Here is an 18,683-nt window from a genome sequence, read left to right as displayed (position 1 = left end):
GAAACCATATAAGAAGAAGAAGACATTGAATTTATCTTAAGAAGATGGATCAATCGATCATGAATTCCAAGTGCCAACGAGTGAAGATCTTGTTGAGCTGGAACAAAAGCTAAAACAAGGAAGCTCGCAAGAAAGAATGACAAAAGAGGTTGAAAAGAATTCTTTTGCAGGTCGCTTATGGTAGAAAAAGAGGGAAAATTATGCTTCAGGAACCTCTTATATGTGTCTCATCCATTAAAGATTGTAGGATTCACCACGCACCACCGATGGTTAGGATTTCATTTAAAACTATTCAAAGTACTTGAGCACTCTTGAAAATAGGGAACATCATCTCCAGCTAGCGTAGAGATACACATCATTCATTACCAACAAAATGTTACCTATTATAAGAAGGGCATTAAATGCGCTTGTTCCCAATGATAATGTCGTTCCATCAAAGACTTTCACTCTCTCAGACCCATCGACCGAGTTAAAGCAAGTATTGTAAACCCTCACGCTACAAAGCAAAGATAATGACTTGGGGGAAATTGTTATAGACCGTGCACAAGGCCCAAGACAAAAGGCCCAATGATACATCAGAAACAGTAGACTACGCATAACAGGTAAATATTTTCTTACCTAGAAGCAGGAAATTCGATCCACTAGAGCTTTGTTGACTGCCAGATTACTATGACGACTAACCATGATTTACGTCTCAATCCACGCTTTCTGTTGTTAGCCATTTATCATGTATTAAAATTCATCCTCACTCACACACCACTTTTCATTCTCTTACTGAATTGAGTGTTAAAGTGATAACCTTGTATTTCAACCCTCCCTGCCATATCGTAAGCTCGGGTCCACCAGAACAACCTTTTATCATCATTGATGGATTAATTCTAATTCCACCACATAAACCTATCATTTTATATTAAAATATATATAAATTATAATTCATTTTATACTTTCAATACAATACTAAAGATTTATAATTGTTATATTTATTATTTGTTAATCTTCCTTCATCTAATTATTTAAATTTTTTCTTATGTTTTGTAAAGTTATACATAATGTTTTCTATCAAACTAATTATATTTTTAAACAATGTGAAATAATTAAAATATTGGGTTAAATAAGTTTTTAGTCCCTATAAATATGGCAACTTTCAATTTTAGTCCCTGCAAAATTTTTCTTCAAACAATGGTCCTCGCAATATTTTCCGTCCCTATTTTTAGTCCCTCCCGTTAAATTTCACTAACGGAGGCTTACGTGGCATGCCACGTGTAACGCCACGTCAATTAAAATCAATATTTAATTAAAAATAGATAAATTGCGGGGGTTTTAAACCCCCTCTAAATAACTTAAAAAACCAGAAATTTTCAGTTAGACACTCTGATGACAAACCTAAAAACAGCTGTTCCATATGATTACTTGTATACCAGTGAAGGGAGTGGTTGGGATCAAGACAGGTCTCCAGAAGCTGGTGCATGATAACCTGATTCTTGCTCTCAATTTTCAACTTTGAGATTGCAGCTGTGTTGTCAATTGGAGATTGACAAACTAGTTATTTGTTGTACTTTTGTTACACTACAATAGGCACTGCCATAACTTGTTTTTGACAAAACTTTGTGCTAACTTGAGGATATCTTTATTGATAATTTATAAGTATTTTTGTAAGTTTTCTTTGAGCTTTATGTCTGTCTACCTTGACCCTGAGCGTTTGGAATCCAACTCACTTAAATTTTCTATAGAAAAAAAGACATTGCTGATTCACTGTAATTTGACAACACTAGACAGCGAAAAAATATCATAATACTGTATTTTCTTTGAGCTTTTGACAAAGATGGGGTAGGGGAGTAAATCTTATGTTAATAAAGGTTTGATTAGAAATGTTACTCTGCAATCTAATATTTAACATCTTCAATATTTTGTATGATTAATCAAAGATTTATTTCATATACTTCTGTCTAAAGCAAGAGATGTTGGTTTTGTGTGTGTCATGCAAGGATTAGTTTTCAAGGTTTTATTTGAACTGTATTGAAAATGAGAACATCACAGTGTTTGCAAGGATTAGTTTTCTTTGCTTAGGAAGTTAATTTCTATCATGTGATTCTACTTCTTTCTTAAATATTACTAGTATTAGCAGAGTACATGCTATACTTATAATCATTAATCAAATGCTATACTTAAATATTACTACTTCTTTATCCACTAGACAAGCTTTCCTTTTAATTATAATATTGCAACAATAATGTATAACAACTGTAATTTATTTTACATACTTTAATTTGTTTTATGAGACAATACAATAAATTTATCTGATTTTATTTTCCCGATTTGAACATTTAACTTAAATATAAACTTGCTTTTACTTATGGAATAATAATTTTAAATAAAAAAAGGGGTTTTAAAATTGCTCCTGAAAATTTCTGATTTTTTAAGTTATTTAAAGGGGGTTTAAAACCCCCGCAATCTACCTATTTTTAATTAGTATTGACTTTAATTGACGTGGCGTTACACGTGGCGTGCCACGTAAGCCTCCGTTAGTGAAATTTAACGGGAAGGACTAAAAATAGGGACGGAAAATATTACGAGGATCATTGTTTGAAGAAAAATTTTACAGGACTAAAATTGAAAGTTGTCATATTTATAGGGACTACAAACTTATTTAACCCTAAAATATTATATAATTTAAGATAGAGCGATTAAGTAATATAATCAAATCACTATTACAAATAGGAGCAACACTTATTTGATTACAAACATAAATAAAGCTTATTTAGACACATACAATTGAAAGAAAATAGTTAAATATCATATATTTTTAAAATATTTAAATAATATGTTCTTATGAGTGTGTGCTTAAATAAATTTTGTTATATATTCTATTATAAACTCAAACAAAATTATATAACAAAATTTATTTAAGCAAACACTCATAGTTACACATTATTTAAATATTTTAAAAATATATACTCCTACTCAATTATTTTCTCTATCATATGCTTTTCATGTTGGCGTGTGTGTTTAAATAAGTTTTATATATGCTTGTGACTATACATGTGAGTTAGAAATACAATTTAGGGTACATCTTTCCTAAATTTTAGTATAAGACAAAATATTAAATTTCCTTATTTACAACTACCTCAAATAAATGTTTTAATTAAACAAAAAGTACATGATAAACAATACTAGTATTAAGTAAGAGTATAAAGAAGTCGTTATTTTTATTTATATGCTAACTAAAATTTAGTATATTTTAAATGACACGAAAACCAATGCTTTAATTAAAAAAAATCAATGTTTAGGCCCTCCATTTTATAGAAGAAAAAAAAACCAATGCTTTAATAAAATTATTAAAAAATAAATGGAAAGTATCCGAAAACAAATTTAAAAAAAATATAGGACAATATTTGATATGTTTTAAAAGAAATAATTTTGTTTAGAATGATAAAAGAGTCATTATCATTACTTAATTTTTAATTTTTAAAATATTGGGAAATGCTAACCAAGGACAATGGTTAAGACTTTAAAAATAGTAAATTTATCTCGCTAATCTGCGTATTTAATGCCTCAAAAATTGAAATGTTAAATTTTCTATAAAATATTTTCTTTTTTGGAATGCTTAACCATTGCCCTGAGGGCACTGGTTAGCAAGACCCTAAAATATTATAATAATCTAAAAAATATTTGAAAAATTTATGTAAACACTCTAAAACTCTCTTTAATTTGATTTTTGAGTTTTCCATATTAAAAAATTTTTAGTGTTAAAAATAAAATTAAACCCTCAAAAATCCTCATCCAAAATCTTTCTATTATTTTAATTCAATATTTCTTATTTTCAAAAGCTCACCCCTCCCTTTTTCTCAAAAGTCAATAACAAAATCTTAACAGTTTCTCATTTTTATTTATTGTTACCGGAGAGAAAGAGAGAGTACTATCCTACTATTTTTCAAACATGTACTATAAATTTCTCTAAAATAAAAGTTGAATTCAATTTCAACTTCCACTATTTTACCATTAAAGTTGAATTGCATACAGAAACCAAAGTTTAACACCACAATTCATCACTTTACTTTGTAGTAAAACAAGGTAACCAACATTTGACTGTATCCTATTCCTAGACCACCCCTCCGTTACTTTTTTCTCTAACACCACCCAATGTCTTTTACAACATTTTTTAGAACAAGAAAAAACACCATTAATCAATTTGTAAAACTCAAAAGAAACATGTGAGAGTAATGTTCCAATAACCTCATTAACATTCTTAGATAATGCCATTCCAAATCTTAAAACAAGCAAATCCACAGTAATTTTCCTTGGACTGTTTTGACCTTCATGATTTGGGGGTTACTTAACGGACAAAACAAACCAATTACGTTCCGTAATATCAGAAATCATGAAAACACATTTGGGTCCTACATGTTTAGTTTAATCACACTATTTACCCCTCTCTTAAATCCCTTTATATACAACCCTTCTAAACTCATTCTTCTCACACACTCTCTCATATTTTCTCTTCCTTTATTCCCTTTCCACACCAACAACAACATGAATACATTCTCTTCTTCCATTTTCTTCCTCTTCTCTCTCCTCATACCTTCTCTCATTTCCTCTTCAACCATTCAAGATCCTCATTCTGTCACTCAAGAAGTTAACCGGTATAAATATAATACTCTTTCAAATTTTTATCAATGTAGTTGTACTAATAAATGTTTATTTTTTAATGTTTGATTTTATTTAATGGTTGTGTATAGAAAAATCAATGGCTCATTAGCTAGGAGGAACTTGGGGTACTTATCATGTGGAAGTGGAAACCCAATTGATGATTGTTGGAGATGTGACCCAAACTGGGAAAACAACAGACAGAGACTAGCAGATTGCGCAATTGGTTTCGGCAAGAACGCTATCGGTGGCAAAAACGGTAAAATCTATGTTGTAACCGACTCCGGCAACGATGATCCCGTGACACCGAAGCCCGGTACACTCCGTTACGCCGTGATTCAGGAAGAACCGTTGTGGATTATATTTGCAAGAGACATGGTGATTCAACTAAAAGAAGAACTCATAATGAATTCTTTTAAGACAATTGATGGAAGAGGAGCAAGTGTTCACATTGCTGGTGGTCCTTGTATTACAATTCAGTATGTTACCAATGTTATCATACATGGTATTCATATTCATGACTGTAAACAAGGTGGGAATGCTATGGTGAGGGACTCCCCAGGACATTACGGGTGGAGAACAGTATCGGACGGTGATGGTGTGTCGATTTTTGGTGGGAGTCATATTTGGGTGGATCATTGTTCTTTGTCTAACTGTAATGATGGTTTGATTGATGCTATCCATGGGTCTACTGCTATTACTATTTCTAACAATTACATGACTCATCATGATAAAGTTATGCTTTTGGGTCATAGTGATAGTTATACTCAAGACAAGAACATGCAGGTTACTATTGCTTTTAATCACTTTGGTGAAGGCCTTGTTCAAAGAATGCCAAGGTAAAAATTTGATTAATAGGGATTAATTAAGTTAATACATAGATTTATTTTAATATAATATTTTTTTGGCTATTTCAAAAAAATTAATACAATAAAATTACCTCAGATGTAGGCATGGTTATTTCCATGTGGTGAACAATGACTATACTCATTGGGAAATGTATGCTATTGGAGGAAGTGCCAATCCAACAATCAACAGTCAAGGAAACAAATTTGTTGCTCCTGATGACAGATTCAGCAAGGAGGTAACAATAATAATTTTAATTAAATTAAATTCTATGATTAAAACATTTAATTATTATGTCTATAACAAAATGTTATCATGTGATAGGTGACAAAGCATGAGGATGCACCGGATGGAGAATGGAAGGGATGGAATTGGAGATCCGACGGTGATTTAATGTTGAATGGCGCGTTTTTCACGCCATCGGGCGCAGGAAGAGGAGCGGCTTCAAGCTATGCAAGAGCATCAAGTTTAAGTGCACGACCATCTTCGCTAGTGGGAACAATAACAACGGGTGCTGGTGTACTCGGTTGTAAAAAGGGCTCTCGTTGTTGATTATGACCCCTCGAGCAAACAAATGTCTCTGCAGGCCGGTCAATTTATTAATTACAAAGATCGATTTAAGGGAAGGAAGTTGAAAAAAAGAATGACAACAACTATATAAAAATTAATTATAGAATGTGTGTTGTTCATTTCTTTTGTTAGGAAAATATATTTTCATTCCATGTTACTACTTTCTTCCTTCATTCTTTTTCTTTTTCTCATTTGATGTAGTTTGAGTATATTTAGTACAAGCTCTCTGGCTGTTAATCTCTTGGAATCAAATATGAAAATCTTGTCCAAGAGAAAGCAAGTGAAGAAGAGTTGATATGAATCATGAATGATGATATTGTAAAATTATGATATTAATATTACATGTTTCTATGTTGATTTCTAAGGATGTCTTTGTTTTTCTTTTTCTCTGTTTTACTCTGTTTGTTACCGACACATGCGCAGATACAGAGGTGCAGAGTGTTGACTGAGACCGGAAATGCAATAAATGAAAAATCCGATAAAGCAAATACCTATTCCGCCAATTAAGCTAGAATTAGTTAGTAGGTGTATTGGAGCAATCAAAAAAGTGTCTAACTGTTAACTGACGGGATTTTGAATTTTTTATAACAAAAGTTGATACTTGATAGTACTAATTTCATAGCAGGAGTATGAGAATATGAGAAAAAAGTCATGCCTTTTTTTTGACAGAAGATCAAATGTCACACCAAGTAATATTTGTTTTGAATCTTTGTCCCTCCAATCAAAAGCTAAGCATGTGAAAATATAGTACTATTATTGTAATTTATTAAATTAATCATATTAATTATTTGTTCGTTTTTCACTTTTGTATGTGTTTTCACAATCTTATAAAATGAAATATAATATTTTAGTAGAAGTGAGTTGGTTACTTTATAATGGTATTTGAATATTGGTGTGAAATGCAAACTGAAAAGCAGTTGTGGAGAAAAGTTGATGCCTCCCTCCTATTTCTTATGAGACATAGTAGTTCTTCTTTAATTGAAATAATCACCACTTGCCTAACAATTATGTATTACTGGAGCTTTCATTTACACTTGCATGGATCCATCATTGCACTCACAACCGCATTTACTAAATTCAAACTAAACCAAGACCTCTGCCATAAATCATATCTTAATATTTTTTAAATATTGCAAAACCACGACTAATTCTCATTTTGACAACGTAGAAGTGACAATAAGTCAAACGTTTAGAATCTCAAAAATTTTGACATTACATATTCATCTAAAACCTTAAAATATTAGATGTTTATTTTTAGTCAATGTGAGACTCAACCACTCATCTTAGTTCCAATAATCTCTCTCACAAGTGTGAGTCCACTTCCGCTCCTCCACCTAGCCTAATCAATCTCTAATATCAGTTGTTAGGGAGTGTGGGGAGGGAATCGCCGAAAGTGTCAATAGAACTTAATCACTCACACTTAAATTTCCAACAATCTCCCTTATAATGTGAGTCATCCACATTGAAACACCTTACTTTACTTTATTTTATTTAAAAATGAGTGTATTTAACTTGTGCGCTATATGATCTATTTTGATTAATTGTGTTATTTTAGGAGACTTAGGTGTCTAAAAGGCATTTTAATAATTTAATAATAACTAAAATTATTGAATTTGAGAGCGGGTGAATTCAAATTAGAATTATTTAATTTATTGGTGATAATTATATAATTTTATGTTAATTTGATAGCAATTAAAATAAATAGGATTTTTATAAATAAACATAAGTATTTCAAAAGAAATAAAATATACCTCTCCATTCCAGACATGCCTAGCAGCATGCTCTGCATAATTATAAAGTAAGGAGATGTCATATGACCTTCCTGGATAACTCTCCAATGGAACATCCTCATCGACTTTCTCTTGGGTTTCAAGGGCTTCAGAATCAAAAGGTTCTGCTGCATCATATGCATGAGATGCCTGAGAGAGTAAGCTACGAGAACCAGACGGTCGGGGCTGTGAAGTAGATGCAGTATCAAACGAGTTATGAGTAACATGTGTCCTCGTGGTCCTAGTTGTGACCCTCTCACGTCTACCGATGCAGTTTGGAATACACGCCCGACCCTAATCCGACCAACATTATTGTCAGCCATTACACCTACATCATAAACAGAAAGAGATATAAACAACATGTTTAGGGAAATTCAAAAATTCCATAAAACATCCCAATTTTTTTTACTGAGTCCAATCCAAAGATGCATCTCCGAAAATAGTATAGAGCAAATCTGGAGATGCATCTTTGGACAAATTCGGAGATGCAGAGCAACTTATTTTCTGTCCTAACAGTTACAAAAAAACTCATTGCATGTTGTTCTAACCTACCAAGTTCGTTTACACTACTAGCTAAAGTGCCTAAAACATCTAATGTATAAAAAAAACTAACTTAAAAACTAAAACACAAAAAGAAAATTAAATTTGAAAAACACCGAAATGGAATTGACTGATGAGAATTAGATGTTTCTATGTTATGAGATGATGGAAAGAAGAATAAAGAGCTCCACTGATACTTCAATGACATGCTTCAATTTTTCAATGCAATGGTTGAGAGAGGAAGAGGCGAAAAGTTCTTTTTTGAGAGCTTTTTAGAAAATGAAGAAGGAGGAAGAGGGAATGATTCTGGCGTGGATTATGAAAGAAGAGAGTTCAAAGATTCATCTCTAGACCACCAATGGAAGTGTCTTGAGCGTTGATACTCATGAAATGAATGACACATATTTGTTTAAGAACGGTGATCAATATTCTCAATTATCACGCCAAAATTTTTCCCTTGATTTTTGACAAAAACCGAGCTAAAAGGTGTATAAGTTTTTTTTAACATTATATTGATTACACAGAATATTAAATTACATTATTACAACAAATGTAGTGTTATTATAGTAGCTGTTATTCTTGGAGAACAACACATCTTTGAGTTAGAATAAGATTTGGTTTTGCATTCAATCTTTAAGTTTTGATGATAACAATACATATATTTGTATGAAACAATTTTGTCTCTAATAGTTTCTTAAATGTGCAAATTCACTATTTTGGTTGACTAGGATTGCTCTCCAAATAATCATCAGAATCAGCGCCATCACACATCAGAAGAACTATTAATCTCAATTCTGAAGTGACATCAGCATTTCTGAAGAATGTTGAATGACTCATTAGAAATTGAATTTACAAATGTTCTGAAGCAAAGAGATTACTCGGAAATCAGAATTTAACTCAGAAACGCTTATTGCTTCAAGTTCAGAAATCAGAATGTGTCATTCAGATAGGCTGTTACTCTTTACTCTGAATACCTCTTTTTGTATCTAAAGGATTCTCTCTCTTGGAACGACTACGTTACTTGATCTCCTCAATGCACTCTCTACTTCAGATAAGAAGTACATCATAAATGAAGGACGATCAGAAACTTGCAAAAGAAGCAATATGGTACAATATTACATCATCTTTTCCACTTTTGCAAGACGTGTTGTACGATTCCGTCATTCGTGTGCTCACAATTCCCAAAACTTTTTGGAGCCGTTACTGCAAGAAAAACTTCGTCTTGTCCTCCCTCAATAGTCATCTACTCGTGGGATTATATATATATATATATATATATGAGACTCTCTCTTTTGAAGAAGTTTCCGAACTACAACGTTACTCAAGGAATATTTTCAAATTCAGCAAATAAAACTTAAAAGAAGAAAAAGATAAAAAAGAGGGAAAGAAAGATCTTAAAGAGACTACACTAAACACTTCATTGTGAGAAATCTAGTTTCTAAGAATCTGTAAGAACATAAGAGCTGTTGCTCATAAATTGTGTTAACATTTGAGCTAAATTATTTATGTTTCAATTTGCTTTTTAGAAGCAATATCTTGTAAACATTCCATGTGTAAATCTGTTGAGATTTGTATTCCTTAAATGACTAGGTTGTTAGTCTGTATACTTGAGATGGATAAAGTGTCTCTCTAGACTCTTAGAGGTTGTTTGTAATCTTTTAAGATTAGTGGATTAAGTCTTTTTCTAAGGAAAAATCACCTTGGCGGGTGGACATGATTATCCTTTTCTAAGGTGAACCTGAAAGTGTTCATTTCTTCTCCCTTTGAACTATCTATTTAACCTTTTTGAAAACCCTTTTGAAAAAGAATCAAATTTTTTAGAAAACACAATTCAACCCCCCTTTCTTACGTTTTTCTCAACCTTCAATTTACTTTAATCCAGATCTTGTTGCATACCTTTTGTGCGCATGCTTTTCAAGTTCAAGAGTTTGAATTCATCCAACTTTTAATAAGTTATTCAAAGGTTGTTATCCCATATTTACTTAACTTGAAGCAAGAATGATTTTTTGCACTTGCAATCCATCATTGAGAACTTTTCCAAGATTTTTTAAGTTCCAAAATTATATTATCATGAGCAAATGTTATGAAGGCAAATGCTTTCATAATAAAGATATATAGTGGTGGATGTAGATAGTTTGTTCTGGATTGATGTTTTGGCAATAACTTAAGTGTTGTTCCTTTAAAAATGTAGGATAGAGATTCGTTGTTGTAGGAGAAACGTATTTTCTTTTTTAAATAGAAAATAAAATAAATTAGTAAGCCCATGGGTTTTAGACAATACATTATTTACACATAATATTAAAAAAATCCAAATTCATCATCATCGCGACAATTCTAGATTTGGTTGCATATACCTTTTCAAAGGTTGAAAAACCTTCTTTGTTTAACCTTTTAAGAAGGAATGATTTTCTGCACTTGCAATCTATCATAGGAAACTTTTCTAACACTCTTTAATAGATCTTTAATAGAGAGTCATTTCAAAAATACAATATTAACACCATTATGTGAGATAGATTGCAAGGACGGTAAAAATGTTTTGTGCAAGGGTAGAAGAACATTGACTATTTTTCTGTCTTGCAATCCATCTCAAAGAATGATGTGTATTAGTTTGGAGCGGCAACATATAAGTTAGGATTAGGGTAAAATTTGTTTAACAAGTGCTTTTATAGTAAAATTTGATTATGTTATCCCTCGATTTTTAAGGAAATTGAAGGGTTAGATCATTTAGTATTCACTTATAAACAAATAAAAACATAAACATCCTTAAGTAGAATTCGAAGTAGGGGTGGCAAACGGGCATGCCCGCCCCGTTTAGGCCCGCACCGCAAAAGCCCGCGAAAAAACGAGGTGGGCATATTTGATTGTGCGGGTCTAAAATCTTGTCACGCCCCGCAAAAAAGTGAAAGCGGGGCGAGGAAAGCCCGCGGGCATTGAACCTTTTAGGCCTAAAAATAGTAAAATTATATGAAAAAGCTAATGCCGCAAAAGCCCGCAAAAAAACGGGGCGGGGCGGGGCGGACACATTTAAGAGAGCGGGCCTAAAACTTTGCCCCGCTCCGCGTAAAAGTGCGGGCAAAACGGACTTTCCCCGCGGGCCGGACCCGTTTTGCCACGCCTAATTCGAAGCGTGTCCTGATTTGTTTTTGCCCTCAATTTTTAAAAATCGAGGGAATATGTTATTTTTATTTTTATAAAAAAAATAAAACATGACGCGCCTTGGCATAATATCTCCTTTTTTTTTTGCTGAGATGAAAGCTTCGTCATAAAAAGCGTTATTTGTTGTAGTGTTAATTTTCATTGACATGTAAAGCTATGGAAGGATACATTTTTGTGAAACATAATCTAAAATTAGAAAGACAAAGTTTGTTTTCCCAAATGTATGTATTACTTGTGCTTTTTTACATTCTTTTATTGTCGCTAATGTATTACTTGTGCTTTGTGTGTATTAATTAGTAACTATATAAAAATTATTTGTAGTCACGAAAAACAACCCGATAAATTTTCTTGTGGATACTATGTTATGACACATACGTTAAATATTGTCCTTGGAGGTATTACCAATTCATGGCTTAAGGTATTAACTTTATCCATATACATATAATTCATTTATATTTGTTAAGTTAATGTTGTTGTTGTTAGCTTATCATAATTTAAACTTTTCTCAAATTATAAGCATTTAGCAACGAAGCACCATTCTCACAAGAGGATATAGATGGCATCCTATCACGTTGGGCCGGTGCCGTCCTATCTTATTATGAGTCTCAAAAACACTAGTTTTTCTTGGTCGTTGTAAGAATTTCATAAAGGTTTTGTCATTATAGGTGCAAATATGTATATTTTAAAATATGTATAGGTTCTCTTGGTAGATATTTTGAGTATCCCAAATGTCATTATATGTATTATAAGCATTATATGATTCTATTTACAAATATGTATGATTTTCTTGGTGTACCATTTTGGATGTGTATATTTGATTTTGTAAACAATGTAAATTTGGTATTTCGTGTTTATGTTATATATTAAATAAAATGATTTGACTCTGTCACAAAATTTGTAGTTTCTGTGTAAAAAAATGTTACATGTCAGTCAAATTAAAACAAATTATAAATGACAAAAGATTAGGTTATACCTATAGATTATTATATCAAACGGACGTAAATATTGACTGTTTTCCTCTGTTATTAATAAAAACCACGAGGTATGTGGCGCATGTTAGATAGTTTTGAAAAAAAATATTGTTGCTAAGGATTGAACCATTGACCATTTCAACTATCCCCTCAGTTACTCATAAATTGAGGGGTAAAGTGGCATGTTTTCATGTCGCCCTTCGTTATCACGCATATTTGGTCGAGGTAAAATCCTCTGCGCACCTGAGGCAAAATGCCTTTTTTAGTAGTGAATGCCTTGGTTTTAGGAGTTTGTGTGATTCATTCGAGGGGAGGAAAGAGATTTTTATCGAACGAAGAGGAGGGAAGGGGAAAGATTTGATTTACATATATGTTTGGTTTAAAATATTAAAGGGGAGGGAATAAATTTTACTTACAAACAATCACAAGGGGAGGGGAGATATTTTAAAATAAATTTACTTTTTATCCTTATAATTTTATCATAAGAGTCATGGTATTTACCATTCTTAGTTTGAATACAAATTCAAACAAAATATAATAATTGTTAGAACAAGATTTGTTCTGATCAATTATCTTAGTTTTGATGATAACAATAATATGAATTTTGCTTAAGATAATATGGTACTCTAATCCAATGCAATTTCCCTTTCAGGAAATATATATAAAGAGTACGCATAATTCAGCGCTCAGAAGCTTTGTCTCAAAGGGTTCAGCATGCAACATCAGAACATGGTCTGGCAAGACATCAGAAGATGGTCGAAGCAGAATCAGAACATGGGTCTATGGAAGCATCAGAAGAACATGAGATCAGAAGCACTGAAGCTCAGAAGATGGTATCACGCTCAGAAGCACTTCAAGGTCAGAAGATCAGAAGATGCTATGCACCAAGCTGTTTGACTCTGATGATATTCAAACGTTGTATTCACAAACATCAGATCAGAAGAAAGTACAAGTGGCAAGCTACGCTGACTGACAAAAGGAACGTTAAAAGCTATTAAAGGCTACGTCAGTAGACACAACGTGAACAAGGCTCGAGGTAGTTGACAAAAGCGTATAACATTAAATGCGATGCTGTACGGAACACGCAAAGCATTAAATGCATTCAACGGTCATCTTCTCCAACGCCTATAAATATGAAGTTCTGATGAGAAGCAAGGTTAACGATCCTGAACAAATACAATTCAAATTAACTTGCTGAAACGCCGTTCAGTCAAAACTCAGAATCTTCATCTTCATCAAAGCTCACTACATTGCTGTTGTAATATATTAGTGAGATTAAGCTTAAACGTTAAGAGAAATATCACAGTTGTGATTATCGCTTTTAAGAAGCATTTGTAAACTCTTAGAATTGATTACATTAAGTTGTAAGGAACTAGAGTGATCGTGTTGATCAGAATACTCTAGGGAAGTCTTAGGAGTGAACTAAGCCTAGAGTGATCGTGTTGATCAGTAGACTCTAGAAAAGTCTTAGAGGGTATCTAAGCAGTTGTTCCTGGAGTGATCAGTGTGTGATCAGAAGACTCTGGAAGACTTAGTTGCGGACTAAGTGGAAAACCATTGTAATCCGTGCGATTAGTGGATTAAATCCTCAGTTGAGGTAAATCATCTCTGCGGGGGTGGACTGGAGTAGTTTAGTTAACAACGAACCAGGATAAAAATAACTGTGTAATTTATTTTTATCTGTCAAGTTTTTAAAGCTACACTTATTCAAACCCCCCCTTTCTAAGTGTTTTTCTATCCTTCAATTGGCATCAGAGCGCCGGTTCTAAGGTGCAAGCACTTAACCGTGTTTAGAAAAGATTCAGGAAGAGAAAAACGCTTCAGTAAAAGATGGTTGATGAAAGTGAAAAGACTACACCTACACCTGCATCTACATCTGGCTCTGCTGAGCAATACAACGGTAACAATGGTTATACTAGACCGCCGGTATTTGATGGTGAAAACTTTGAATACTGGAAAGATAAACTGGAAAGTTACTTTCTTGGTCTAGATGGTGATCTATGGGATCTTCTAATGGATGGTTACAAACATCCAGTAAATGCCAGTGGCGTAAAGCTGTCAAGGCAAGAAATGAATGATGATCAAAAGAAGCTTTTCAGGAATCATCATAAATGCAGAACTGTTTTGCTGAATGTTATCTCTCATGCTGAGTATGAGAAGATATCTAACAGGGAAACGGCCTATGACATATATGAGTCCTTGAAAATGACTCATGAAGGAAATGCTCAAGTCAAGGAGACTAAAGCTCCAGCGTTAATCCAGAAGTATGAAGCCTTCAAGATGGAGGATGATGAAGACATTGAAAAGATGTTTTCAAGATTTCAAACTCTTACTGCTGGATTGAGAGTTCTTGACAAGGGATACACCAAGGCTGATCACGTAAAGAAGATCATCAGAAGCTTACCCAGAAGATGGGGTCCTATGGTGACTGCATTCAAGATTGCAAAGAATCTGAATGAAGTTTCTCTGGAAGAGCTTATCAGCGCCTTGAGAAGTCATGAAATAGAGCTGGACGCAAATGAGCCTCAAAAGAAAGGTAAGTCTATTGCATTAAAATCTAATATCAAGAAATGCACTAACGCTTTTCAGGCTAGAGAAGAAGATCCTGAAGAATCAGAATCTGAAGAAGAAGATGAACTGTCCCTGATCTCCAGAAGGCTAAATCAACTCTGGAAGACCAAGCAAAGGAAGTTCAGAGGCTTCAGAAGTTCAAGGAAATTTGAACGTGGAGAATCTTCCGATGAAAGAAGATTTGTCAAGAAGAAGGTCATGTGCTATGAATGCAATGAGCCTGGACACTACAAGAATGAATGTCCTAATCTTCAGAAGGAAAGTCCCAAGAAAAAGTTTCATAAGAAGAAAGGTCTTATGGCAACCTGGGATGAGTCAGAAGATGATTCAGAAGATGAGCAAGCCAACTGTGCGCTGATGGCGACAGAAGATGACGGATCAGAATCTACATCAGAATCAGATTCTGAAGAGGTATTTTCTGAACTTACTAGAGATAAGTTAGTTTCCGGTCTAACTGAACTTCTGGAACTCAAGTCTCAGATTAGTCTCAAATACAAAAAGCTGAAAAAGCAATTTGAATTTGAAACAAAGAAGCTTGAGTTGGAGAATTCTGAATTAAAAGAAAAACTTTTAAAATTATCCAATAATGTTGGATCTCCTTCTGATTCAGAAAAATCCATTCCCAGTCTAAACCATATTCTGAAAGAATATGATTTAAGTTTCAGGAAGTTCTTATCTAGAAGTATTGGCAGAAGTCAGCTAGCTTCTATGATATATGCTGTGTCTGGAAACAAAAGAGTAGGCATTGGTTTTGAGGGTGAAACCCCATACAAACTTGAACATGTTGATGAAATGAAAATCACATACAAGCCATTGTATGATCAGTTCAAGTATGGCCACTCCCATGATATTAGGCACACTTCACATGCTCAAAGTTTTCACATAACACACACCAAAAAGCATGTGACACAACCTAGGAAATATCATGAAACTCACATTAAAAATTATCATGCTGTTCCTCCTATTGCTTACAATGTGAAACCCAAGTTCAATCAGAACTTGAGAAAATCTAACAAGAAAGGACCCAAGAAAATGTGGGTACCTAAGGATAAGATTATTCCTATTGCAGATATCCTTGACTGCAAAAAGGACAAAGCACAACATGTCATGGTACCTGGACTCTGGATGCTCGCGACACATGACAGGAAGAAGGTCTATGTTCCAAGACCTGGTGCTTAAGTCAGGAGGAGATGTCAAGTTTGGAGGAGATCAGAAGGGCAAGATAATTGGCTCTGGAACTATAAAGTCTGGTAACTCTCCTTCCATCTCTAATGTACTTCTTGTAGAAGGATTAACACATAACCTCTTATCTATCAGTCAATTGAGTGACAATGGTTATGATATAATCTTTAATCAAGAGTCTTGCAAGGCTGTAAATCAGAAGGATGGCTCAATCCTATTTACAGGCAAGAGGAAGAACAACATTTATAAGACAGATCTGCAAGATCTTATGAGTCAGAAGGTGACTTGTCTTATGTCTGTTTCTGAAGAGCAGTGGGTCTGGCACAGAAGATTTGGTCATGCTAGTTTGAGAAAGATTTCTCAGATTAACAAACTGAATCTGGTCAGAGGACTCCCTAATCTGAAATTCAAATCAGATGCTCTTTGTGAAGCATGTCAGAAGGGCAAGTTCTCCAAACCTGCATTCAAGTCCAAGAATGTTGTTTCTACCTCAAGGCCATTAGAACTCTTGCACATTGATCTGTTTGGCCCAGTCAAAACAGCATCTGTCAGAGGGAAGAAATATGGATTAGTCATCGTAGATGATTATAGCCGCTGGACATGGGTAAAATTCTTGAAACACAAGGATGAGACTCATTCAGTGTTCTTTGATTTCTGCATTCAGATTCAATCTGAAAAAGAGTGTAAAATCATAAAGGTCAGAAGTGATCATGGTGGTGAATTTGAGAACAAATCCTTTGAAGAATTCTTCAAAGAAAATGGTATTGCCCATGATTTCTCTTGTCCTAGAACTCCACAGCAAAATGGGGTTGTAGAACGAAAGAATAGGACTCTGCAAGAAATGGCCAGAACCATGATCAATGAAACCAATATGGCTAAGCATTTCTGGGCAGAAGCAATAAACACTGCATGCTATATTCAGAATAGAATCTCTATCAGACCTATTCTAAATAAGACTCCTTATGAATTGTGGAAGAATAGAAAGCCTAACATTTCATATTTCCATCCTTTTGGATGTGTATGCTTTATTCTGAACACTAAAGATCATCTTGGTAAGTTTGATTCCAAAGCACAGAAATGTTTCCTTCTTGGATATTCTGAACGCTCAAAAGGCTACAGAGTATACAATACTGAAACATTGGTTGTAGAAGAATCAATCAATATCAGGTTTGATGATAAGCTTGGTTCTGAAAAACCAAAGCAGTTTGATAATTTTGCAGATTGTGATATTGATATATCAGAAGTTGTTGAGCCAAGAAGCAACGCATCAGAAGCAGAGCTTCTCAGAAGCAAAGAATCTGAAGATCAAGTATCAGCTTCTCTGGAGAATCTAAGCATTTCTGAAGAACCATCTGTCAGAAGATCATCCAGACTCATCTCTGGTCACTCAGAAGATGTCATTCTTGGAAAGAAGGATGATCCAATCAGAACAAGAGCATTCCTTAAGAACAATGCAGATTGTCAATTAGGTCTTGTATCCTTGATCGAGCCAACTTCTGTTGATCATGCTCTAGAAGATCCAGACTGGATAATTGCTATGCAAGAAGAACTGAATCAGTTTACAAGGAATGATGTTTGGGATCTTGTTCCTAGACCAGATGGATTCAATATAATCGGCACAAATTGGGTCTTCAGAAACAAGCTCAGAATGAGAAGATGAGAAATTCTTACGTATGAGTATCCTTTGATATGAAATTTTTTTTAAGAAGTTCTGATAGAAATCAATTAGAAATTGTGATTCAGTTATTACTAACGTTTCAGTGTCTAAGTTGATTCAGAATCTCTATAAAAGCAAAACAGCTGTAACTGGCTATCCAGATGGTAAACACGTGTTCACTATTCCTGGACAAGCGTGCGTGCAGTTGAGGGGACGTCTACTTAGGTAACTGTGCAAATCACGTCTTTTGTCATTATTATCTCTCCTCATGTCACGTAACATTAAATGCTTTTCATCATTTACTCTCTTTCAGTTTTTTTTTATACTCTTCAAACGTTTCTTTTCCCTCTCATATTTCTCTCTCTCTGCATTCGGTTTCTTTTTCATCTCTCTCTCTTTTCATATCATAAACCCTAGCAGTTTCCAATATCTGAAAAATTCATCATGAATCCATCGTCAAGCTCTGGGAATCAAGACAATGATAGGAAACAAAAGAGAAAGGCATCTGCTGAACCAGAAACCAAACCTAAAAGAGTTAGGATCTCCTATGACCCTCTCAAAGTGTATCAACCCCTTGACGGTTCCCGTCAATCACCTCCCTCTTCAAAGACCTCCACCACCTCTTCCTCCTCATTCATCCTCTCGGAACCACCTTCTTCACCATCTGATATCTCCTCTCCTTTAACCCTTCCATCAGATATTTCTTCATCCCTCTCATACCCTTTTCCCACCAGAACACCTAATCCCTATAGTGTTGTTCTTCCCGACTCAAGGTTC

The 18,683-nt window shown here is 34.0% G+C and overlaps 1 protein-coding gene across 1 annotated transcript; it reads left to right on the top strand.

Annotated features, from left to right (window-relative positions):
- The first annotated feature begins 4,467 nt into the window (after positions 1-4,467).
- Positions 4,468-6,424, top strand: LOC131632945 (probable pectate lyase 22). Its single transcript, XM_058903661.1, has 4 exons — positions 4,468-4,640; positions 4,737-5,483; positions 5,590-5,728; positions 5,815-6,424. Exons 1-4 carry the CDS (start codon positions 4,531-4,533, stop codon positions 6,040-6,042), a joined length of 1,224 nt encoding a protein of 407 aa, XP_058759644.1. The 5' UTR covers positions 4,468-4,530; the 3' UTR covers positions 6,043-6,424.
- Positions 6,425-18,683: the final 12,259 nt, after the last annotated feature.

Source organism: Vicia villosa, unplaced genomic scaffold (assembly GCF_029867415.1).
Source record: "Vicia villosa cultivar HV-30 ecotype Madison, WI unplaced genomic scaffold, Vvil1.0 ctg.001053F_1_1_1, whole genome shotgun sequence".
Taxonomy (NCBI): domain Eukaryota; kingdom Viridiplantae; phylum Streptophyta; class Magnoliopsida; order Fabales; family Fabaceae; genus Vicia; species Vicia villosa.
Note: the sequence above shows the minus strand (reverse complement) of the source record. Positions and strands in the feature narration are given on the sequence as shown.

Bases quoted from the DNA above. Each gene is read 5' to 3' on its own strand.
- LOC131632945 (XM_058903661.1), top strand. From the start codon at position 4,531: ATGAATACATTCTCTTCTTCCATTTTCTTCCTCTTCTCTCTCCTCATA. The intron at 5,484-5,589 runs GTAAAAATTTGA...AAATTACCTCAG, and splicing joins CTTGTTCAAAGAATGCCAAG to ATGTAGGCATGGTTATTTCC. The intron at 5,729-5,814 runs GTAACAATAATA...ATCATGTGATAG, and splicing joins ATGACAGATTCAGCAAGGAG to GTGACAAAGCATGAGGATGC.